General features: G+C 38.6%; 3 protein-coding genes across 5 annotated transcripts in view; all 3 read left to right on the top strand.

The window, feature by feature from the left end:
* The window catches only part of LOC114359399 (uncharacterized), a 133,603-nt gene that overhangs the window by 10,191 nt on the left and 97,427 nt on the right, over positions 1 to 25,985 (top strand). The gene's annotated exons all lie outside the window — the stretch shown is intronic.
* LOC114359397 (uncharacterized) lies at positions 1,767 to 16,273 on the top strand. Of its 2 annotated transcripts, none has more exons than XM_028313790.1 (2): positions 1,767 to 2,205; positions 15,605 to 16,273. In XM_028313790.1, the coding sequence occupies exons 1-2, from the start codon at positions 1,857 to 1,859 to the stop codon at positions 16,090 to 16,092; spliced, it is 837 nt and encodes a 278-aa protein (XP_028169591.1). In that variant the 5' UTR covers positions 1,767 to 1,856; the 3' UTR covers positions 16,093 to 16,273. The 2 variants fall into 2 exon arrangements, with proteins under 2 accessions (XP_028169591.1, XP_028169592.1); XM_028313791.1 differs by having other exon boundaries at positions 1,767 to 2,519; positions 15,919 to 16,273.
* On the top strand, positions 5,795 to 12,342 carry LOC114359396 (zinc finger protein 771). 2 transcript variants are annotated; one of them, XM_028313787.1, is made up of 7 exons: positions 5,795 to 5,886; positions 5,976 to 6,186; positions 6,264 to 6,869; positions 7,058 to 7,404; positions 8,164 to 8,347; positions 10,806 to 10,943; positions 12,176 to 12,342. In XM_028313787.1, exons 2-7 carry the CDS (start codon positions 6,001 to 6,003, stop codon positions 12,323 to 12,325), a joined length of 1,611 nt encoding a protein of 536 aa, XP_028169588.1. In that variant the 5' UTR covers positions 5,795 to 5,886; positions 5,976 to 6,000; the 3' UTR covers positions 12,326 to 12,342. The 2 variants fall into 2 exon arrangements, with proteins under 2 accessions (XP_028169588.1, XP_028169589.1); XM_028313788.1 differs by lacking the exon at positions 5,795 to 5,886 and having other exon boundaries at positions 5,910 to 6,186.

Below are 25,985 nucleotides of genomic sequence, written 5' to 3'. Positions count from 1 at the left end.
GTTGTCGTTTTCCCGTCATGTTGTCCTTAGAATTTGTCAAGAATCTGGTAGTGTTAAAATACTGTTCAATGTCATAAATCTGATTTAATATGTCATTAAAAATTGTCTGCATGCCCCTATTATTCACCATGCCAGTTCTCTTAAAAAACATGCTGTGATCGTACATTAGGTTTAAGTTGGAGTCGACCAAGTATGCATGTTCATGTGTTGTGACGTCCAGATATAAGAGATTGTTGAAATTCTCTATTCTGCTGTTAAACATATGCATGTAATTCCCATATTTAAATGTAGGTAAGCACATTATAATATTGGTATGTTTTACTCCTTGCAAAACCTTTCTTATGTGTAAAACCAAATTGATATAATTATGCGTGGTTCTAAAGTCTTCCTCGCCTAATAAAATAATACAGTAATCCTTCATAGTGTAATCAGATAACTTTGTATTTAGTCCCTCCAACATTTGTTTTATACCTGAATGTGACATCAGGTAATGGCAGGTTTTAAAATTGTTTGTCAAAGTGTTTTCTGCAATGGCCAGTATACGATTACTTTGGTTTGAACTTAATATGCATATTTTATTTTTGTATTGAGCTTTGGTAGTGTCCACTGTCTTTAAAGCTGGCTTACTATGGTGGCAATTAGTATTTTGCAAATCCGAGGCGTTTTTAACAGTTCTACTTTTTTCATATAAGTATTCAGTTTGTGTATGTTTATTTGATGTCTTCGTTGAAGTAATTGTCTTCACTTTATTGACTGGACTATTCGTTTTTGGAGAATTTGTTTTAAATTTCTTCACAGGGCTTTCTGTGACTTTTTTGTACAGTTCATTCTTCCGTACTAAGTCGTCATTCATATTTTTCAATTTATTGTTTTCTAAAGAGAGATGTTCAATTTCTGTATGTGCACTTTGCAACTGCAGCGTAAGTTCCTCTATTTGTTCCTTGTATTCATTCAATTGTTTATTGTAGTCATCATTAGTTATGTCGGGCAAGCTACCAGTAGTGTCATCTAGCGTTGACTCATAGAAAGTTTTGTCTCTCGAGTCAGATTGCGTCCGTGTGCGTCTAAACGTTATGTTGTCAGAGGAACTCATTATTATTGTATAGAGAAACAATTTTAATTTCTCACAAAAATGTTGACGAAGTTGAGGTTTGAACCCACGTTTCTTGAACGTTTAGCGGTCGCGGCAAAAGTCAAGTATCGAGACCACTGCGCCAATCGTCCATATAGTGCCGTGTTGAAATTAAGCTTTAGTAGTCAATTGATTTGCAAATGTTCGTTATTTTGAGTCATGAGTTAAGAAATTGCAAGTGAATAATTTCTTGAACTGCCTTACAATTTAGCACTTATAAATCACAAAGCTATTTTCACTGCTTATTATTATAATGTCGATTTATATTTAGTCTCATGTCGCACAGCACAATAGTTCGTGATTATTTAGTTGGGTTTTTAATTTTTGTAACACTGTTTTTATGCACTGTATTTTCACTGAATTGTAACTTTTTGATGCGATGCACAATGTTCTGGATAACAATGTCACTGATTGTCTGTATCATAACACGCAATATAATACGTAATAATGTCAATATTATACACTTTAAACTATTTTAAAATTAAATTTTCCGCGGAGCCCATTGTTGACATGACGGCAGCGCCATCTTTCTATGGNCAATAATGTACATACTAGCGATTTATTACCGTGTTATGGAGGTGAATATGACAGTAAGTTTTGTTATATAAATGTAATAATCAATAAAAAACTTTCTTGTAAATATGATGTAAATAATGAACTTAATTCTTGGGAAGGCTATAGACAAATATATACTGATGGCTCAAAAACCGAAGATAAGGTTTCTATGGCATTTTATGACTTAAATGTCAAGATTGGTCATGGGATAAAATTACCATCTGCAGCAAGTATTTATACTGCCGAGGCATGCGCAGTGCTGGCTGCCCTGGAGTACATTGAGTATTCAAACGTTGAAAAATGGATAATAGTTACCGACAGCATGAGTGTTTTAGAAGCTTTGTCGAACCCGTGTCATAACGCAAAAACAAACTATATTATTTTTCAAATAAAAGAAAAATATCACAAACTATGTAACATGGGCAGAGATATTATTCTTTTCTGGACACCTTCACATGTGGGCGTGGTGGGCAATGAAGAGGCAGACACTTTAGCTAAGCTTATAACAAACACATCAGATGTAGTACCTGTTAAGAAGATCAAAATATCATATACAGACTGTTCAACCCTTTTAAAAGAACTAATGAAGAAAAAATGGCTAGACCATTGGCAAGAAAGTATTCAAACTAAAGGAAAATGGTACCACCAGATTAACCATGGAATAGGAAAGCCCTGGTTTACAAAAGGAACTTATAAGAACAGAAAGTTTTATTCTTACATATCAAGATTAAGAATTGGACATGGCCGTTTTAATGAACATCTCCACCGGATGAACATGATCACCTCCCCATCATGCTCATTCTGCAATCAAGCTAATCAATCCCTCCATCACATATTCTTCGAGTGTTCTATACAGTGTGAGTCACGTTAAAGTGTACATATGAAAATAGATGAAACTAGACCTATTTTTATCGACAAAAAAGAGGTCAAAATATTTTTAAGATTTTTTTAAAAAAATTTATAGAATTTTTTTTCTTCCAATTACTTATTGTAAAGAAAACGTAATAACTTTTAAACTAAGCGGTATATCCTGATAAAATAAAAACAGTAATAATGCTAAATAACAGGCAATAGTAAAAAAATACATAAAATACACAAAAAATGCCAACAAATAATAAAAAATGAGACTTTTTGAAAAAAATCTGCTTAAAAATTCGTATTTTTTTGGTTATTTGATAAATTTCTCAAAAAAATGCCCCTATAATAGGTGGTTTTTATTACTTTGTATTATTCTCTATCGTATTATCTTTGTAAAACCAAAAATCGCATGTCTCTATCCCTATCACAACATTTGCTATGATCGTTTGAACAAAGGCCTGCCACAACATTATTCTCCGCTAAAGGTAGAGACAATTTTAATTTTAACTAAAATGCTTATTTTACTTAGAAATCTTTTGTTTTTATTTGAAATCTAACTTGTCTTTATCAAAATTACAAATCTAGAGCCATTTTCAGTTTCGTTGTCAACGAAGCGTTGAATGGCGCGCCCGGAGAGGCTTAGTTCAAACAATCATTGCAAACGTTGTGATAGGGATAGAGACATGCGATTTTTGGTTTTAAGAAGGTAATACGATAGAGAATAATACAAAGTAATAAAAACCACCGGTTATGGGGGCATTTTTTGGAGAAATTTATCAAATAACCAAAAATAAGAGGAATTTTTTAGCAGATTTTTTTCAAAAAGTAACATTTTTTGGCCTTTTTTGTGTATTTTATGTATTTTTTTAGGATCGCCTGTTATTAAGCATTATTACTGTTTTTATTTTATTATGATATACCTCTTAGTTCAAAAGTTATTACGTTTTCTTTACAATAAGTAATTGGAAGAAAAAAAATTCGATAAAAAATTTAAAAAAAATCTCAAAAAATTTTTGACCTCTTTTTTGTCGATAAAAATAGGTCTAGTTTCATCTATTTTCATATGTACACTTTAACGTGACTCACACTGTATTTTCACTCCAAAGACTCATTTTGATAGAAGACTTATTACAAGTTTATAAAGAACCAGAAGTCATCCCGCGCTCTCTGCCTGATCTTCTCAAAAATGAAAACTGTTTCGTAGCATTATACAAGTTCTTAGTTACCACTAAAGAAGAAATTTGAAGAAATTCAAATCCGAAGTTGAAGGGGAAAAAATAATATTGAAGGGAAATTACTCAGTCGGCTTCAAAATGAAAATGTTTCCTCTCTCGCGCCGTCTCCGTGAATACAAACTGATGACTTGGCTGTATGGCGAATGCCTTTGCCTTTTCCTGCAAGAGGAAAGAACGAAACCAAAAAAAAAAAAATCAATACTTGTCAATGTCATCTGTCATTTCCCTTCGGTCATAGGTCGGTCCGGCTGTTCAATTTCTCATTTTTTCGATCGCTATTTGCAAAAGATCAAAGGTATTTTTTTTATTGATTATTTAATAGAAACCCATGAATGTCCTATGTATACTAAATTCTTGTTGTCTGTATCAGTAATGAACAAATAACTCTGACTATGATACTGTATTGCAATTCACAGAGACCGGCACATTTTTCGGCAATTCTTAATTTATTACGAATATATTGCGTCATAATATATCTATGTGCTCTCTAAAGATCCTGACTGCGACTGCACTTGTCGGGAATTCGATTTCTTGCAAATATCTACATCATATTATGCATTCTGTGAATTTTCCAATTTTACTTTCTTAGTGCATTTTCTGTATAATTTCCCGACCTATTTATATTGGAAGTGTAGGTATATTGTAAACACAAAACATTAAATTGTTTCTATTGTACAGTAATTCACCATGGACAAGTTGCAATTAGTATCGTCCAACAAAATCTTCGGTGGGTACCAGAAGGTGTATAGCCATGAATCTGCAGAATTGAAATGCAAGATGAATTTTTCAATTTACCTCCCACCCCAGGCCGAGGGAGATGTAAAGCTGCCAGTCATTTTCTATTTGTCTGGACTTACATGCAATGAACAGAACTTCATCACAAAATCAGGGTTTCAAAGGTATGTTGACATATAAAATTAAATTGGCAAAAAGTTTTAAAAAATTTGCTAAAAAGTTAAGTTAAGAACATAGNGTTCATAGATATGTTGACTATCATTAAATATACAAAATAAATGTGTTTCACTGATATTAAAAGGGCTGTTATGCAAGAGAATTATTCAAACAACAGTCGCCTTGTAAAGAAAACCGCATAAAACATTGGAATTTGTAAATAAACTGGTAGTTTCGTACCGTACACATATTTACCTCTTTACCAAGTACCGCTACGAAATCAATAGTAATTATCCTTTTTCTTACACTCCATCTATAGTTAATAATACATTAGTGTGGAAATTACTAATTTAAAGAGCTTGGTGATGAAGTTATTCGCAAAAAACAAGAAATAATACACAACAATACAAATCGGCAACCATTTTTTTGACAATATTTTTTTTCTTATTGGCATTCCAATTTCCATTTCATTTTCCATAGAAATCATAGAGAAAAGTAATACAATAGAAATGGAAATTATCGTTTTTTGGAATTTTACAGCCTTGGACTATTTCATTTGGCCATCATTAGTAGTAGTGTTGTTATGTTGAAGAAAATTATATCGATATTATCAAAGAATCGACTTAGTAATTTGAGATACACATTATTGTTTTTAAATAGCTAATTCTACTTATTATATGGACACTTATATGTAAATAAGAAACTAAAATGCTTGCTTATTCAAGAGCCTTTAGAAATGACGAATCAAAACAACAAATCAAGATACAATACAATTTTGTTCTAGTCAATTTATGTGCAGTGGGTCTAGACAAAGTGCACTTTTTGATCGAATCGAAAATCGAATCCGTCAAAACTCCATACAAAAAAAAGGCTTTTCGACCACTTTTCGACTGGTTTGCGATTAAAATGTGCACTTTGTCTAGACCCACAGTTCATAGTGATATCATTAATCTTAAACTACGTAATAAGGCCTGTGTAGGTAATTAATTAAATTAATAAAATGTGGGAGTCAAATTGTGTTTAATAAGCTAGTTTATTTATTTATTGTGAAACAGGTCTGCTGTAAAATAAAATACCGAAAGATTAAATAAATAAAGGGACATCACTACTACTCGCATCACATCACATCACAGGAGGGCTCGTAATTTTTTAGAACGCTTCCATTGTCAGCTGTCAAAATAATTTATCAGAAAACGCATCTTTACCGATTGAGAGGTAAAATCCAAAATAAATCAAAGTAAACTTAATCACAAACAGTGTTGAAAATGAATTTCCCTAATAAAATACCATTTTTATTTTACCAGGGCCCCTCAAATTCCAAGCAAGACTATGGCCGAAGACCTGGACTTGAAGCTCGTGTTAAAACATCTTGCAAATGGCACGATTTGTGAAAACCTGTGTATAATTTGTTTGAAGCCACTGACCGACGATAGTGAAAATATTTTTACGAAGATCTGCAAGGAAGACAAGGAGTATTGCATAGCTGATGTTTTGAGGGACCTATGTAATATTAAGGTTAGAATTTTCAATTTAATTTCTCTTGTAAATATTTAATTCAAACAGACACATTTTAAAACATTACATTTCTAAAGATTTCAGATACTGACCACTATAATGCGTGCTCAGAATGCTTTATTGCCGCATCAAATGCTTACAAGTTCTATGTAAACACCTTATTCAACGATCAACTGCTTCACTACTATGCCGATGAATTGGAGTCCTACCTCAAAACTATAGATATGGCTGATGATATATCAGGAGAGTCTATTTGTATTTCATTACCTGTAGTATCACCGGAAACCAGTTTTGATTATGATATTCATAGTCAAGCAAAAGGTCATAAAATCATGGAAGTTAATAACGGAACAGAAAATGACGTAATAAAGGAATCCCCAGTCAAATCTGAAAAACCTCAAAAGAAATCTAAAATTAAAACTGGAGAGGAGGACTTTATTATTGTCTCGAAAGAAAATGAGCAGTCAACGTTTTATAAAATGCAGCCCAATGGCACGTTAACTAAGTTAGAATACAAATTAAAACCCCGTAAGGATAATAACTATGCAATGATCAAGAAAAGGAAGAAACGTGAGCCCATGACCAGCAAAAAATGCACCCGGTGTCCTATAAAATATAGATTTACGGCTAAACTGAAGCAACACATGAGAAAGGAGCATGGCGTCACATTATATTCTTGTAAGGTGTGTATATTTGGCATAAATAAAAAATTATTGATTACGAATATAATCAATAAGTTAGAAAAACAAGTTCTACAATAATTGTTGTAAGAATATTGCTCTAAAAAAGGCATATTCATGATTTCAATTAGATTGTATAATTCATATTTTGATTCAAAATCAATAATATGTAACTTATTTGTTGATTTTAGGTTTGCGATGCACTTACAGAGGATCAGGAATTCCATAAGTTTCATATACAAACCCATACAAACATATACAGATGCGACATTTGTACTGTGACCTTTAAAAAACGTGATGCAATAATAAATCATATGAAAGAGCACGCGGTGATCAGACATATATCATCGGACGACGCTGAATATGTGTGCATGCAATGCGGTATGATTTTAGCAGATGAGAAGTCTCTATTAAATCATACTAATGCAAACCATTATAAGAAATACGCCTGTTACTATTGCGGACGAGTTTATAAGGGAAAAGTCAGTTATGATAAGCATATTGAGAAGCATGAAATGTATACCAAGGCGCAGGAGAGGTAAGTTAGAAAAATGTACAAAAGTATTCAGAATTGATGGTAAAGACTAAGACTTCACAGGTCCAAAAATGTTCATAACTATCCCTACTAGAGATTAGGTCATACACTCCATTTATGGTAAAACTTTTAAAAAGGGCTATTGTATATGCGCTCACTAGCGCCTCTGGCAATTATCAATTAGGGTCCTGTCACTTGCCAGTGGCGCCATCTAGTGCTATAATAGCTTTAATACAAAGCCAAATATGGTTACCTACTTGTATCTCCCTTGAACAGATAGTCAGCGTCAAATAATTCGTGACACACAAAGTAGCCAATAAGTTCGCACATTATGAAAGTGCGCACATTGGATCGGCCGATTCTTTATTTTCAATTTAAAATCGGGCCCAACTATCGGCCGACTAAAAGTCTGTTTTCTGCGGGGAGTCTAAGGTTTTGTTGTCAACTTTTTGGCCACTTTGGGTGACACGAACTATTTGACGCCGACTGCAACTCATATTAATATGGACATAGTTACATTTAGCATTTAACTGTAAGTTGTTATAAGAGTTCGAGTTGCTTTTTTGCTAAAGCAAAACAAGGCAGGTATTTCCGCAATCGCACCTGGTGTTAACTGAGATGCAGTCTAGGATGATACATATTATTATATGCCCTGTAAGTGCTTATTCACTCTCGCCTTGAAAAGGCCCATATTGTTCAGGAAAAACAGCATCAAGCAGCGAATTCAAGTCCCTAACTGATATTTTATCTGATATCTTCCAGACGCAAGCAGCAAGAGAAGCGTCCATTCACGACCGCAGAAGCTAAGAAGCTGATCGCAGCGAACGAAGCGGAAGCGAAGAATAAAGACTACACTTGCGAGCTTTGTGGCCGCGGCTTCCTGGGCCAGCGGGCACTGCTGTGGCACAGCCGGTTACATACCAACGAGCGCCCCTTCACTTGCGACGTGAGTGCCTATTGCTATTCACAGGCTTTTATGGTGTACATAAAGTTAATATACCTAGCGGAATAGAGCAACAAAGGACGGAGCGAGCGAGACGTGATATTTTATTTTTATTTTTTTCTTTATTCAGAAAACCACAGCTCTTTATTATAATAATACAAACAGGCATTTTTGTTCTTACAGCCAATAATGGATTCTATATATTACAATCTCGTAAAAAACAGTCAAAGGGGCAAAAAAAAGAAACATAGGCTTGCATGCAGGTTGTGTGTGTGTGTGTGTGTGTGTGAGTGTGCGTGAGTTTTCATTTACCTACCTAATAAGTCTTTATGGGAAATAATGCTTCAGAAACGTCGACTGGTCCAGTGATTGATTTATTGCACTAAACAGTGAAATAATCCTGACACTGACACACAAATGACATCCAGTGACATCCTAAAATCGGTTTCGTTTGACAGGTCGTAGTCTGTCATCTTGCACTGGAGGGAAGAACCTTAACTTCGAACTCCTATGTTATTCTGATTGAATCCGTTGCGGGTCTAATGACAGTTTAACTTTCCCGGGACCAACCTGACCTTCACTGCTTGAGTTATTGGCGGTCAAGCTGTAGGTCCTGGCCACACAGGAGTTGCAGCGGTGGGAACGAAAAGTGGAAATAGTCCTAGGCACTTCGTTCGTTTCAGCCAAATGATGTCCACTGCTGGACAAAGGACTCCTCCAAGGCTTTCCATAATGATAGATCCTGCGCTGCCCGCATTTTATGAACGTCACAAAAAATGAAAAAAGTAGTCCTCAGGGGACACCTTTACATGTCTTTGAATTATTTTTTGAACCCTGCCAGCGCTTCGAGACAAACATAAGCAAGTTTAACTTTTCCCGGGAAAAACTTGACCTTCACTGGTTGGGTCTAATTGGCGGTCAAGCTGTAGAATCTATAGCTTGACTGCCAATAAAGACCCTGTCTACAGTGTAGATCATTGGCGTATCTAGGGTTCTTTACGAGGGGAGGGGGGGCGTGTTCCTTGCAAGCTGTAGTTCCTGGCTACACCCTTGACGGCTGACCACATTTGACTTAGATCTTAGATTGCTGTTTACCGTCTTTAGCGTTCACGAACTGATGCTTATTTACACACTGCCTAAAGTCAAGCAACGCCCAAATATTATCTGCTACCGATTAGAAGATGAAACTTGATAGATTGAAATTGAAACTCATTCATGAGCTATCATATGATAACTAATCATTGCATTTCAGGGGCCAGGCCCCCCCTGGAAAATGATCCTAGATACGCCAATTGATTGCGGTCCCCGTCTCTATGGTGGCGAGAATCGCAACCTTAACTCATGTTTTATCACAGATGTGCGGCTGCTACTTCTTATCTTATCGCTAAAGGTTCGGCTAAACCAACGCGATCAGCCGGCGTGCAGCGATGGCGATCAATGTATTTAAGTATGGTCGCCATCGCTGCACGCCGCCGCCTGATCGCGTTGGTTTGGCCAAACCCTTAAATCTAATAGCTCTGTGACTATAACTCATGTGCGGAACGCGGACGCGTTGTGTCGTCGAGAATGGAGCTTGCTTACCGAGTAATGTCTTATGATTCAACCACACCAACGCGTGCAGATCGCCATCGCCGGCGCAATCATAGGCCAATGACAGGATTGACAGGTCGCGTGAACTGTCATTGGCCTATAATCGCGCCGGCGATGGCGATCTGCTGCACGCGTTGGTGTGGTAGGTATCGTGGATTTAGTTCCAACGAGACACAATTTCAACGGGACACAATTTCAACGGGACACATTTTCAATCAGACACATTCCCACGTGGACACATCAATTATTGTATCATCAGTTAAATGTTTTAATGAAAAAAATAAAAATAAAATGTGTTAATGTTTAACTTTATGCTCTGAATGATTGAGTCTGATGTCGAATCAGCGGTGCACAGTAAAACCAAAACTGGTTTTTGTGACACCGTCAATAGTTATAATTAATATTTGGAAATGCTATGTAACTTGTTTTAAATAAAATAAATAAATAAAAAATGGTCATGGGTATGTAGGTACGCGAAGATGCTTATTTCTGTTTTTGTTTTTAATTGTAATAAAATATAGTTATTTTAATGTTCATACTTTTCATTTCACTTTCATTTATTCGACTGACTGTATTGTGTCAGTTTGCAACTGTGTCCACGTGGGAATGTGTCTGATTGAAAATGTGTCCCATTGAAATTGTGTCCCGTTGGAACTAAATCGTATCGTGGCAGACCTGTCGCCGATAATAATTTGTCGTGTCGTGTGCTGACGTGCGGGCGCGGCTTTGTCTCAGTGAACCGTTGTAACCAGCACGTGCTGAGGGCACTTTTATCTTCTATCATTCCTGACTAATGCGTGTCGTGTGATGATAGGACGTACGTCGCTGACTATAGAACTAGCTCTTCAACTAACATGTGTCGTGTCTACAGACGTGCGGGCGCGGCTTCGTGTCGGTGAACCGGCGGAACCAGCACGCTCTGACGGCGCACACGGCGCCGCTGCGGCGCTGCCCGCTGTGCCCCGCGCGCTTCCATCTCCGCTCCATGGTCAACACGCACGTCAAGAAGGTATGCGATCATTAACATCACCGTTTCATTACTGTCTACTGTCTGATAGGATGTGTGAAAGCGCTTTTTTTAACTAATTTTTTTTACAAAGACAAAGACATTTATTTGCAAAGAATAGGTTGATACAGATAGTGTTGTAAATACAAAGTGCTCTATTCTGCTAAAATACATTAACATGCAAATTTTTGTCCAGAAATTCCTGAACACTGTAAAAGCAGGAAGTGGTTAGCCATTCCCTTTTATGATTTAAACCTATACAGGGTGTCCCAAAAAGTAGTGTCAAGCCGAAACCCAGAAGTAGAGCATCACTAGGGCTACCCGAATCGAATCATCGTGACTTTTGATAGTTTTCGAGTTATGATTTTTTCACAACATATTTTTTTACTTTACATTCGTGTTATGGATGTAAATACTTCTGAATCAGCTAGGCCATCTAATATTAAAAAAAAATCAGACATGTACTACCTTACCTGTTCGCGTCACAGTGATTAAAAAAGTGCCTAAGCACAGACATTTGAAACAATCATAACTTGAAATTCGCGGAACATACAAGGGGGTGATTTGGATCACTGGGCTTCAGCTGGACACTACTTTTTGGTACACCCTGTATATTTATTTCTTGGCGAGAATGTGAAACGTCGTGTCTGCCATTTTTTTCCCTCCCCATTGAACTTAACTGAAATCTCACGCGGACTTCTTGACAGAATTTAATGCTTTGTTTTACTGTTTGCCCGCAGCTCTCACCACGCACAGCTTTATTATTGCACACTCCTGCTTTCCTTGACTTGAACATTATGCCTAGTTCAGTCTCGCTAGCTTCAGTATTCTTTAGTAGTCTTTGGCTATTCCCAACTCTATTCCCAACAGTAGGCTTAATTTATGCGCCAATAAATCACAGTAAATCACGCATTTGATATACTTCATATTATTTTTAACCATTCTCCTCCGAGTTATCTGGAAAAATAGCTTCCGCCTACCCGCGGAAGTTCCGCCTAAATTGTGCCTTATTATTTCGGCTTTTACCCGTGGTCCCCCCAATATGTTCCCAGTGCGGTGGGACCATGGTTAAAATAAATTACCCGTAGACCCACTGGCAAACATTGTTCAGAACGGTGGGACAACGGGTAAAAAAATTACCCGTGGACCCACCAGGGGGACATGTTGGGGGGACCACGGGTAAAAGTCGTATTATTTTGGCATTTTTTAAAGTCGGTTTTGTGTTATTACGTCAGGTTCATTTAGCAGCGCATAAGCGTCGTGCCCGAGCGCGCACGCGTTCTTCGCACGCGCCCGCCGCCGCGCCCGTGCCCGTGCACGAGCTTAGTGTCGCGCTACAACACCACGTGCTCGCGCTACAGGCCACACAAGAGGATAGCAGCTGAGGGTCACTATCATGGTAAGTTATGGCGACATAGTGAGTTTTACGGCGACTAAGACCAGTCATACAGAAACTGCTCAAGCAGTAACACTGCCAAGTGCACCTGGCAGCGCAAACTGCTCGAGCTCCTTCCTCCTTAATTAACATGTGTCGTCTCGCGTAGACGGATGAGACTTACTGAGCTGTGTCGTGTCGCAAACGTGCGGCCGCTAAGCATAAAGATAACATGTCGTGTAGCTAAGGCAGCGCAAACTGCTCAAGCTGGTACTCAAGCAACTTCTTGAGCAGCGCACAAGCGCAAGGGCCCGTGCCCGTTCATGAACTCAGTGTCGCGCTACAACACCACGTGCTCGCGCTACAGGCCACACAAGAGGATAGCAGCTGAGGGGTGAGGGTCACTATCATATTCATATTCATTTATTTATTGCATCACATATGTATGTATGTACATAAGGTATCATGGTAAGTGTTACAGCGACATAGTGAGTTTTACGGCGCGCTTGAAGCCACGCTGAAGGACAACAGCTGATAGGGTGGCATCAACCATGGTAAGTAACAGCGACTGAGACCAGCCATACACAAAGCAAACCATTCACCACACTAGCGCTGCAGGCCACGCTGGACAGCAGCTGAGGGTCACTATCATGGTAAGTGACGGAGACTAACTGACTTAGACCCGCCAAACATAGACTGCTCAAGCAACTGCTTGAACAGCACACGAGCAGCTGATAGGTCACAATCGGTAAGTATTAATTACGGCGACTAAGACCAGTCATACAGAAACTGCTCAAGCAGTAACTCTGTCAAGTACACCTGGCAGCGCAAATTGCTCGAGCTGTTACTGTGCTAGGTTTGGCAGCGCAAACTACAGGACAGCAGCTGAGGGTCACTATCATGGTAAGTAATAGAGACTAAGACCAGCCATACACAAACTGCTCGAGTAGTTACTTTGCCAGGTGCATCTAAAGCCCGGTCCGTGAGCACGTAGAATTTTGTCCAATGACCCCAAGCTACCCATCCTTATCGCTCGCGCGTAATTATATTGCTGTCGCGACTGTGCGACGCGCGCCCGCAGTGAGTGTGCGAGCGCGATAGCGTCATAATTAGGCGCGAACGATAAGGATGGGTAGCTTATAACGGACCAGACTATAGCAGCCCACAAACGTTGCGCCAACGCGCGCTTCAAGCCACACTGAAGGACAGCAGCTGAGGGTCACTATCATGGTAAGTGTTACAGCGACATAGTGAGTTTTACGGCGAAGACCAGCCATTTCATTTCAGTTCCATTTCACCATGCTGGACGACAGCAGCTGACGGTCACTATCATGGTAAGCGACGGAGAATAACTGACTTAGACCCGCCAAACACAGACTGCTCTAGCAATGACTCAAGCAACTGTTTGAGCAGCACACAAGCAGCTGATAGGTCACAATGAGGGCTATCGTTTTTATACTTAACAGTTGGCACCCCTGGCGATTGACAGGACCTTACTCTACAGTGGCGCCATCTTGATGAGTGCAAATGCGATAGTCCTCCTACCACTTTAGCGCTCACCAGTTGGTGCCACTGTCTTCGCTACTAGCAAGTGACAGGACCTTACTCTACAGTGGCGCTAACTGGTGAGCGCTAAAACGATAGCCCTCATTGATAAGTATTAATTACGGCGACTTAGACCAGCCATACAGAAACTGCTCAAGCAGTAACTCTGTCAATTGCACCTGGTAACGCCAACTGCTTGAGCTCCTTTCTCCTTAACTAACGTGTCGTATCGTATCGCGTAGACATCCGCCGCGTGTTGTATCTAGCGCAGACAAGAATTATTTCTTAGTCAGCGCCAGAGCAATGTACTCGGTTCGTGTCGAGCTGTTACTGTGCTAGGTCTAGCAGCGTAAACTGCTGGAGCAGTTACTCTGCCCGGTGCATAGCGTCGCGCGCGTTCTACTCAAGCGCCCGCCGCCGCGCCCGTGCCCGTTCATGAGCTTAGTGTCGCGCTACAACACCACGTGCTCGCACTGCAGGCCACACAAGAGGACAGCAGCTGAGGGTCACTATCATGGTAAGTGACAGAGACTAAGGCCGGCAATACACGGACCGCTTGAAACAGTCAGGGTCGACAGCTTCAAGCTGCGACTGCACAGTGAACTGCAGAGTTCTATGGACGCACATACACGAACCGCTCGAGCAGTTGCAACTGATTCGGGCGGTCGACAGCACGGTGAATTTTCATCGTGCGGTCAAGCAGTCGCCAGCCATACACTGACTGCTCGAGCTGTCGACAGCTTTTGCGCAGTTAGCTCCGCCCACTTTCTTCATTCCACGGCGCGCGCGCTTGAGATTTGTTGAGCAGTTAATACCAACTGCTCGAGCAGTTGTCACTGGCAGCTTCAAGCTGTTGGCTAAGACCAGCCATACACAGACTGCTCGAGTAGTTACTTTGCCAGGTGCATCTAGCAGACCACAAGCGTTGCGCCAACGCGCGCTTCAAGCCACGCTGAAGGACAGCAGCTGAGGGTCACTATCATGGTAAGTGACGGAGGCTAACTGATTAAGACCCGCCATTCATACACAAACTGCTCGAGTAGTTACTTTGCCAGGTGCATATAAAGCCCGGTCCGTGAGCACGTAGAATTTTGTCCAATAACCCCAAGCTACCCATCCTTATCGCTCGCGCGTAATTATATTGCTGTCGCGACTGTGCGACGGGCGCCCGCAGTGAGTGTGCGAGCGCGATAGCATCATAATTAGGCGCGAGCGATAAGGATGGGTAGCTTATAACGGACCAGACTATAGCAGCCCACAAGCGTTGCGCCCACGCGCGCTTCAAGCCACGCTGAAGGACAGCAGCTGAGGGTCACTATCAATGGTAAGTGTTACAGCGATATAGTGAGTTTTACGGCGACTAAGACCAGCCATTTCATTTCAGTTCCATTTCACCACGCTAGCGCTGCAGGCCACGCTGGACAGCAGCTGAGGGTCACTATCATGGTAAGTGATAGAGACTAAGACCAGCCATACACAGACTGCTCGACATTGGCGTGTCTAGGCTTCTTTTTCCCCTGACATTCCATGTCACGGGGGGGTGTGACTAGATTCTAAGCTCATGGTTAGTACTAGCACCTACATCTTCAAATTGGTAGCCCAACATCCTAGGGACGAAGACAGCAGCTGATGGTGGCCTCAACAGTGGTAAGTGATAATAGGATGAATGACGGCGGCCATTGATTTAAATAACCGACACCGGCTCGNGCAGACACTTTAGCTAAGCTTATAACAAACACATCAGATGTAGTACCTGTTAAGAAGATCAAAATATCATATACAGACTGTTCAACCCTTTTAAAAGAATTAATGAAGAAAAAATGGCTAGACCATTGGCAAGAAAGTATTCAAACTAAAGGAAAATGGTACCACCAGATTAACCATGGAATAGGAAAGCCCTGGTTTACAAAAGGAACCTATAAGAACAGAAAGTTTTATTCTTACATATCAAGATTAAGAATTGGACATGGCCGATTTAATGAACATCTCCACCGGATGAACATGATCACCTCCCCATCATGCTCATTCTGCAATCAAGCTAATCAATCCCTCCATCACATATTCTTCGAGTGTTCTATATTTTCACTCCAAAGACTCATTTTGATAGAAGACTTATTACAAGTTTATAAAGAACCAGAAGTCATCCCGCGCTCTCTACCTGATCTTCTCAAAAATGAAAACTGTTTTGTAGCATTATACAAGTTCTTAGTTACCACTAAAGAAGAAATTTGAAGAAATTCAAAGCCGAAGTTGAAGGGAAAGAAATAATAATAATTACTCAGTCGGCTTCAAAATGAAAATGTTTCCTCTCTCTCGCGCCGTCTCCGTGAATACAAACTGAAGACTTGGCTGTATGGCGAATGCCTTTGCCTTTTCCTGCAAGAGGAAAGAACGAAACCAAAAAAAAAAAAAACAAAAGACAATCAACACTTATTAACTTATTATTATTAGTGCGGCGGCAAAAAATATACACTTTTGGACACATCTATTGGCCCACCTTGTATTTTCAGTTTCGTTTGGTCCTAGCTAAAATTTTATATCAGGTCGAGCAAAAAGTTTTTATGCAGTTTTGAACCTGGCACATTCACAATTTCATTCAATAGTCTTTTTTTGAATTTCGAACACAGAATTTAAAGAAACAAAAGACAATTAGAGCCTGTTTGTTGATATCAAACAATCGAATACTTACTAAGAAAACTTGGTTTTATTGGTTTACTTGGATTTAATTCTTGTAAAGTGATTGATATCTTTGGTTTTGCGTCCAGAAGTGTAGAAGAGATTTTGAAGATAGCTTCCTAGTGATAAGACCTCGAAAATTGTGTCGTTCCATCTTTTTTGTTTCGAACCTTTGAAAAAAGGTATAATAACCAGGTCGACTGGAAAAGATCGCTTCCTAACGATAATACTATCTGAAATTGTCCGCGCTAACTTGTCAGTTTATGTGCGGGGTACAATAAAGAGGAACTATCTTTATATCTAACGTGTTTTATAGCTGAAAGTTAATAAAGTTACCAAAAATGGTGTGAGACATATTTATATTTTATTAATATAAGTGCGATTTTAGGGTTCCGTAGTTCTGACAAGGAACCCTTATAGTTTCGTCATGTCGTCAGTCTATAATTTCTTACTATTAATAAAAAATCCTTAGAAGAAAACATTAAGAGTGATTTAAATGTAGCCTACCTATTGCTTGTTTTATTTAATGACGAGCTACTAACTGTAGTAGCTCGTCATTAAATAAAACAAAAAATAGGTAGGCAGGGGACTACCCCTGCGCGTGTCACGACATACAATTTTTCGGATTTCCTCCGTAATCTCATCTTTTGAATTAACTTGTACGAATATTGGTTATGTACAGAGTTAGCTGACCTATGTAACTTCATTTTATGGCATCACATAGCAACACCATTAGGTTTGTAATTAAATAAAGAAGCACGATTATAACTTAGAAGGGGACAAGTTATTCCCTTCGGTGGCTGTAAAGCGGTTTTAAATTGCAATCGTAAATAACAGAAACAGAATCAGCATTGCGACAACTGCCCCGCACGATTTACGATTATGCCGCAAAGGAAACCGACCCGAGAAACCGTTATAAGGGTGAGTGTATAACACACATAACGCACAAACGCAAATTGAACTGTTATTTGGCGAGAATAGCGAATCGCGTGGCTTTTGTTTGCAGCTGTTTATGTGGAAACTTCTACGCTGTTTAAGTTCACCAGCCTGATAAAATCTTAAAACTAGGCGCAGACCACCGATTTTTAGGTGGGTTATAGTTGTGCCCGATTTAAAATTGTATGAAGAATCGGCCAAATCAAATCGGTGTAATGTGCGCACTTCCATACATGCCCTTACTAATCAACAGCCCGACTAAACTATAGGTCGACGAAAAATCGATGGTCTGCGCCTAGGTTAACGATGATTTTACACGTCAAAATGTATGGCTTATAAGCTATAGCTTAAAATCGCATGATAAAAGCTTATCGCGGTGCGCATCCTAGGCCTACAGTTCAGTAGTGAAATCGGTAAATATTGGTAAGCTGCTATCAACCTGCCTAACCAAACCAACGAAAGCTTTAATTCTTCCGCATAGACTCACTCTCACACACTCACCAGACTCACATGGTTTTGGATCTTTCCATAATCCTGCAGATTGATGCTGACCTTTTATTAGTTATATTACTTTCTTTTATTAAGTACAGCTAAGTAAATGATCTTAGAATAACGGTGAGGTCTTTGATGAAGCTAATATTTTCATAACATAAGCCGGTCATTCATGTGTGGACACAACCTAAGGGCAACACACATCGCCGCATACATATTTAACAGCGCGAATGTGCCTATGTCACGCGGGACTCGCGTTACGTGAGCGGGCTAGACCTACGCGGCGTGCCAAAGTCGACCAAAACACCGAAGTAACAAACTTTAGAATAATTGAGGCAATTCACACATCAGTGTCAAAAAAAATTAGGTAATATTAGCCTAGGCCCTAGCTCATTCATGCGTACACCCTTAGGGCAACACACATCGCCACATACATATTTAACAGCGCGAATGTGCCTATGTCACGCGGGACTCGAGTTACGTGAGCGGGCAAGACCTACGCGGCGTGCCAAAGTCGATCAAAACATAACCGATCGAATATTGGAAGATCAAAAATTGCTATTTACACAAGTGTTGATGCAGGCTACCTTTTCACACGAAGATATTATATTACTTACTTACTTAGTTGAGCTTAATTTTTAGGGCTCCAAACCTACTTTTTTATTCTACAAGTCTCAATGAATGAGCCTAAATTATTTAAACTCTTTAATTTAATCAATTAACCAAACATGTTAAGCGGTACGAGGAAATTTTTAACTACGTACTTAGGTAGGTACTTATCTCTACATTTTTCCGATTTGAATCGGAATGAAAATTTTCGCTGGATCACAGAATCCTAGTTCTTTTGTATTTTATAATAATATCGTCAACAACATACCGACGAAAAAGGTTGGCACAAAAACAAATAGTGTTTATTTTAGTCAATTTTTTTCAATTAACGGATTTTCAAATATTTCCACGTCCAGGTAAAATATTTCCGATATAAATCAAACACCATTCATCCGAATGGCTGTACATGAAGTGCGAACGGGTGCGGATTTGAACAAAATAAACTATTTCGTTGGATGAGTTACGAGTCAGCATTTGTGAGATACTAAACCGAACTACAACGAGTATTTTTCCATGATTTTTCTCTGTACATGAACAAAAAAGTTCATACATAACTAATGAAGTATCTTCAAGCTTATTTACACTAAATGCGATCGTAATTTAACACTGCAGAATTAAAATGTAAATAAAACACCTGATCAATGTCAACCCCTGGATGCGGGTAATCATAATCAAATCATCCAGCCGGTCGTCCAGCAGTGGACGTCATTTGGCTGAAACGAACGAACGAACTTATGTCACCCCCATACAATGGAATAGCTAATTCTATGCCGCAGTAGGCCATAAGTAAGGCTAAAATTTTATTATAGAAACACATTTAAACACGATATAATTTGATCAAATTAACTACAGTAGTAAACCATATCTTAAGTTTTTTGAAAAATCACTCGTATTCACAAGTACTTAGGTGCTAGAACTTGATATGCTTGATCGTCCTTACCTATTTCAAAGTTGCTTCAGAATAATCCTGAAAAACAAAGTAACAGTAATTTTCACTCGAGAAAATATTACTGAGGTAATAGAAGGCTGTAAAACTTTCCTAGTTTAAAATAATAGGCTTTGCTCCAGGGGCCAACTAATGTTGAAGTCTAGCCGTTAGCTTCCCAAAGGCCTGTGGCTAGCGTGTGGTGAAATATTATAGTACAGTAGAAGCATGAAAATTATAATGTACAGTCGCGGAATGAAAAGGTTCGTCACCTTAGTGTCGGTTTTCGCTTGCACTAGGTAGGTACTGTGAGAGTCAAACCTGCCAACATAACAGTGCAAGAAACAGTGCTGCTAACATTTAAATAAATATGACGTTTGCTAACGATTAAGGTTTTGCTTGTTTATTTTTCTATCCCATCAGTGCAATGCAATGATGACATTGACCAATTGACAATAGTTTTTTTATTTAAAAGAAATAATAATGGCAGTTTGAACCAACAAGAAGGTTTTAGTTTATCAATCATAATAATCTTCTTGACAAGATTAATCGTCAAACAACGTTGATCTGAATAATTTTGAACTTTACTGACGAACAGTTAAAGATTATTTTCTCTAACTCGAGATTATTCTGTAACATAGTTTCAAAAGGTAATATGTGCTCGCGATTCGTTGAAGGAATCAATTTGAAAACTGACGAACATTTTCATTCCGTGACTGTACTAGCATTTTACCGCGGCTTAACCCGCGCGAAGTTTAGTTGTTAAAAATCGTCATAAATTATAGCCTATCTATATGTAATTCTAGGTTATGAACAACAGTACTGTAAAGTTTCATCAAAATCCGTTTAGCAGTTTTTCCGTGAAAGAGTAACACACATGTTCACATCCAGACATCTATACAAACTTTCACATTTATAATATTAGTAGGATGTGCCAATAGAAACTCGCATTTTAAGCAACAAAAATGGCGAATAAACGTGACACTGGTGACACCAACCTGTTCACGTCTAAAGTGACTTGTGTACATCTTTGAGGAAGTAATATGAAGGATACTGACACCCGTATTCATAAACGATACTTGCTTATGTGAAGCTTGCTGCTTCGAACGCACAGCGTTGAATAGAGCTCTGTGATTGGTTCATGTGTGACCCTGTGCGTCCACGAGCACTGTGAGACCACATAGCAATGTTTGTGAATACCGGCGTGAGACATTTGGATATTTATTTAGGTCGATTTTCATGATACTACTAGCTGTGCCCGCGACTTCGTACGCGTGTTTTTGCAACATTTTTATTTGATGATGTTAAATAATATCCAGTTTCTATTGGCGCGTGTTTACAGTGTTTGTGTTGATGTGCTATTATTTGTTTAATATAGAAGGGTACATTAGGGCTCTAACACACGAGCAACACATTGACGATGGCAAAAGCGACTGCAGTCGCCCTCAACCGTCGGCAGCTATAAACTCATAACTAGAGATGTAATTGACTAAATCTGACCGGTCACGATGGTCAAATACCATAAATGATCAAATTGACCGTTTTTGACAGTTTAATGTTTTTAACCAATTTGACCGTAAATGACGGTCAGTCAAATTCAGCCGCTTTAGTCATTTTCAACACTACTCATAACGTCTCGGCTGCAGTTACGTACATCGACAGCAAACTGCTGTTCGTGTTTTAGATCCCTAATGTTACATCGACAAATCTTTACAAAGCAAGAATGGAAAGAAGAATAGAGATACCGATGAAAGGTGAAACTTCAAAGAACATACTCATATTGTAAGCGGATAAAATAGCCCTTACAGTTACTTGTTACATAAAAGTGTACGAGTATATATACGGGTTTGGAACAGCACAAAATATTAAATTTCCAATGGGGTATTGAATGTTAGTCCTGGATTCAATATGGTTTTAATTAACTATACAATTTAGGCCAAATAAATCGCCAATTAAATGAGCGAACAGATGATTTCGATTCCTATTTAATTATCATAGAAAATAATATTGAACAGCTACCTAGCCACGTTAGGTAAGCTCATCAAAAGTGCCTAAATCGATTGGAGTTTGTAAAACTTTGCATAATGTACTTTTACTATAATATATATAAAAAAAATACAACAAATCTGCAGCTAAGCCTATTCCTCATGACTTTTTAACAATAAATAATATTTTACCCACAGCTGCATTTTATGACCGCCATAGCGGGGCTAGTTAGAGTTGCTCAAATAAATCCAAAAAGTAACAGAAATAAGTTCCCCCTCGTAATAAAACAAACGAGTCGTTCCACTTTTTAAGGTAGAAATGTGGCCCTTCAGCTGACATATAATTAAAGATAATTATTTAAGTCCCGTAAAAGTTTCCTAAATGGGAAATTGTTGTTAAATTTCCAAAGAAAATGTGTAAGTTCTTAGTGAAAATTTAAATTAAGGCAGTTGAAGCATTTGTTTCCAGATGAACGGATTCAAATTAACTAAATTGACAGCGGAGATGAGCACAGATTACAATAACTAATTCTTTTGTTGTGTTACAATTTCAATAACATTAAAAGGTATTGCTGGAAATAGTGATAATTGTATTAATTTTGATGCAATAGCAATTCAACATCAAAAGGCAGGTAAATAATGTAGGAATCTTATCTGGTTTCCAGTACAGTTGTTACTGTTCAAATGGAAATTTAATAACTATAGTATACAGTTGGTTGGCCGTGTCCATCAATCAATCATCAATTGTTGCCCCGTGTCCCCTCTTTTTACCCGACTGCGTCAGAAGGAGGGTTATGTTTTTCGAGTGTAGGTGAAATATACATATTCACCAAGATACATAGTTAGTCACCAACAAAAAAACTATCTGGACATTCATGATGAAACATATCACAGAAATTTGATGCCTCCGATTGCATTTCTGAACGTTTGTATATTTTCAGTTCATTTATTAAGTAACAATTTTCAGTTTACGCAGTCGGTTTTTAGTAATGCCCTGAATTATTACAGTAGTGATCTTCTAAAACTTAATTCTCTAAGTGCATAGAAAACAAACGAAATATCTCGGCATCAGCTTGCCAAAGCCAGCCTGCACTCTCAAATTAGACGCCGACCCCGTTCTAGGCACACTGGAATAAAGTTAACTGGGATTTATACTTAACGACACTGCTATAAACGTTAGTTCCAGGATTTATCAGAGAGTACTGCAAGAGTTTCAGCAAGAAAAGTTATCGATCTTTTTGCTATTGCTAATATTTTGATTTTTGATCGTGCATCTTTAAAGAGAACCAGAAAATTCCAAAAACAAACAAGCACCTGATGTCGAGCAACTGCACTCAGGAGGATTTGATGAGTGCTGCTGACAACGCCACTCTTGTGGCGGAGTTTTGGGCTGACACTGTGTAGGTTTGTTGTCGACACGAAAAGAAGAAGACCAGAAAATTAGTAAAATTAATACAGTAAAGCGCCACACGAACTAGAATAGTAATTCTATCAGACATAATCATTATCATCTGCCTTTAGTGTCCACAGCTTATTCCTCCCTTTGCTTCCAGTCCCAGCGGGCCCATTATTGTCTTCGTTCGTTCGTTTCAGCCAAAAGACGTCCACTGCTGGACAAAGGTCTCCCCCAAGGATTTCCACAAAGACCATAATTGTCTTATCGGTGTAAAAATACGTGCACGTGAGTAAAATGTTATCACTAATTAGGTCGTACACGACTCAAGTCTCTCCATGTAAACTCCCAGCCTATATCACAGACTGGGGCAGACGGCGCCCTTTAAATATCGCTCACGTTCACAAATAGCGTCACTAACTCGATATCACTTAGCAATTTTCTAGGCTTTTCAGTCAATTTTGTTCCTATACTTACTACCTAATTATTATCGCTGTAATGTGGAATAATATTGTGTCTGTTTACTTGCTACGTATTTAAGAATAAGATCCTCTGCCTGCATGAAACGAATTCCGAAATACAGTAACTTTTTTGTTTTTAAAAACTAATTTTATGAACTTTAACTTCGTACTAGATTGGACCTGGAATAGGACAATTTAGCGTATTTCGATGAGTCGATGAATTCTTAGCCTAATCGATTTTAAGCCGATGAATTCACTTAAAATAATCCCTGGACTCTTGCTACTGAACTCGCGTCCATAATTTCCATACTCGTAAATATTTTAACTCCGCAACTGAATAACCAATCACTTTATCAGTGTCCATTTCCAAACAATATTTACCGATGTTTTCAGGCATCGATAAAAAGTTAACGAATCGAAAATACCCGAGTGCAATTATATTAATAGATCGGGTATCAAATTATCGGAAAGCGCAACAAACCCGGCCAAACTCGTTAGTCCCGCGAGCCGATGTCCGGATTCAATTTGCCCATTATACCAGATTCCCTGTCACTCCCACTTAGGGTTGACAGCCAACCGTTTTCCCTGTTCAATAATTTCATAGGAATTTCCTGGAATTTAGCCTAGATTTTTCACATAAACACTCTTTTGTGCCTCAATTTTTTTTGACAGCTTGAGAATCATTTACTTATTTTTTGCCAAAAGGCTGGTTTTGACTCGGAATGTTCACATTCAAATCTTGCAACCCTGCTACACTGTATGTGTTAAAGATTTCAGTCACATTTTACTGCGTGAAATGATGAATATTTGGCTCTGGCCGTCTTTTTCACAAGTTCGCTGAATAGAGACATATAATTCTAAAACATTAAACTCTTCCTTAATTTACAGACATTAATAAGAAGCACAAATAGTAACTTTTGTGACACAAGATAACGACCAAAATAGGTTAACGAGAGACAAACTTTACCCCACTTTATATTACGTTGAATCCTCTTCTTTTGCTCCTTTCAAACACTAATGGTGACCTTCAAACCGACAAATTCCTTATTATCAATTCATTAATTCATATCCAAACACAGAACCCTCCGTTTGACCCAAAAAGACCCTTTTCATTTCACTATTTCATTTATTATTCAGTTTGTAATTTATAACATGTACGCTCGTATAAACACTTTCTTATAGTTATTAAATAGGCCTAGCGATTATCTCAATCAGTGCCTAGGGTATGTGAGCGGCACGGGACGGGTAACATTGACATATTATGACGTGACAGAGCCATAAAGTTAATACACCACTAAATTTTAATCACCGAAAAAAAATATTCTGGGTAATGAGTTATTGATACTGATCCCATTTGTGCAAAAAAAAGAGTAAAATAAAGTGACTCAAAATATCCCCCTAAAATTGGTAATTTATTGACACACGCGTCGCTAGCACTATTTAAGTACGATAATGTAACACTTATTAGAATTAAAAATGGTCTAAGTTAGCTAAGTATGTAATAATAACACTGGAAGCGTGGTCGAGGCGTGAGCGAGACAGACAGATCGATGCAACGTGCGAGCGCGTACGACTACTCTAGCGAGCAGCGGAGTGACCCAGCTGTGACGCGTAAAATACGGACTAACGAAAATTTAATAAAAAAATTAACTTCATGAAAACCATTTCTTTTTCTTTTGCTTTCAATATTCCACACGTTTCTACATAACCTGTTAAAATTTTTTCGGTGATAAAAATTTAGTGGAGTATACATAGCGGAATAGAGCAACAAAGAACTGAGCGAGCGAGATGACATGTCACTAGCAGCAACACTGTGTGATAAAAAGATATGCGTGATGCCGTCGCCGTCACGTCAAACATGTCATCCAAAAACGGTTTCGTTTGACAGCTCGTCGTTGTTGCTCTATTCCGAAGGAATATAAACTTTATGAACAGAGCATACAAATCATTTGAAGTCTCACTGACGTTTGACGTACCAAAAATACCTCCCGTATAGATGACCCACGCTGAACTGTCCCACCGAACTCAATGACAGGGGGGCGCTACCATCGTTCAACTATATGGTTTCCAACATGGCAAAAATCGGAACCAGCGATCCGGTGTTGACGGTGGCGCCCCACTGTCAATGTCATGCATAGGACAGTTCAGTATTTTGGAACTATACCGCTCTCATAACTCAGGCACTGACTAACTGACTAGGTTAAGCGCTTAGACCTTATAGTGTGTCTGATTCAACTAACACTTGTCGCAAATAATGTCGTGCAACATCGAGTAACTTTGCAGAACCCATTTAACAACGTCAAGGTGTATGAAAAAGTTGGAGAGATAAGAAGTCTGGCGTTATTGTCTTTATCTACAACAAACTTTTCTGTATACTTAGTCCGCACCAATAAAAACTGGCCTTTTGTCTGTAGTAACAAAAGTGAAGCTCCACTAAAACAGGATTTAACTGTCTCAGTTTATTATATCTAATTACATTTGATTACTTCACTTTGCAATTAATTACCTAATGATAGATTGGTTTTGATGATGACGATCGTAACGATCAATGTATGTAGAAAAATCACACTTATTACAATCACATTAAATGCCACATTATTTTGGCTCAATTTGCCATTGTCCGTCTATTATGACTTAGGTAATCGCTT

This window comes from Ostrinia furnacalis, unplaced genomic scaffold (assembly GCF_004193835.3).
Source record: "Ostrinia furnacalis isolate ACB-3 unplaced genomic scaffold, ASM419383v2 OfSCF4362, whole genome shotgun sequence".
NCBI classification, from domain to species: Eukaryota; Metazoa; Arthropoda; class Insecta; order Lepidoptera; family Crambidae; genus Ostrinia; species Ostrinia furnacalis.
Note: the sequence above shows the minus strand (reverse complement) of the source record. Positions and strands in the feature narration are given on the sequence as shown.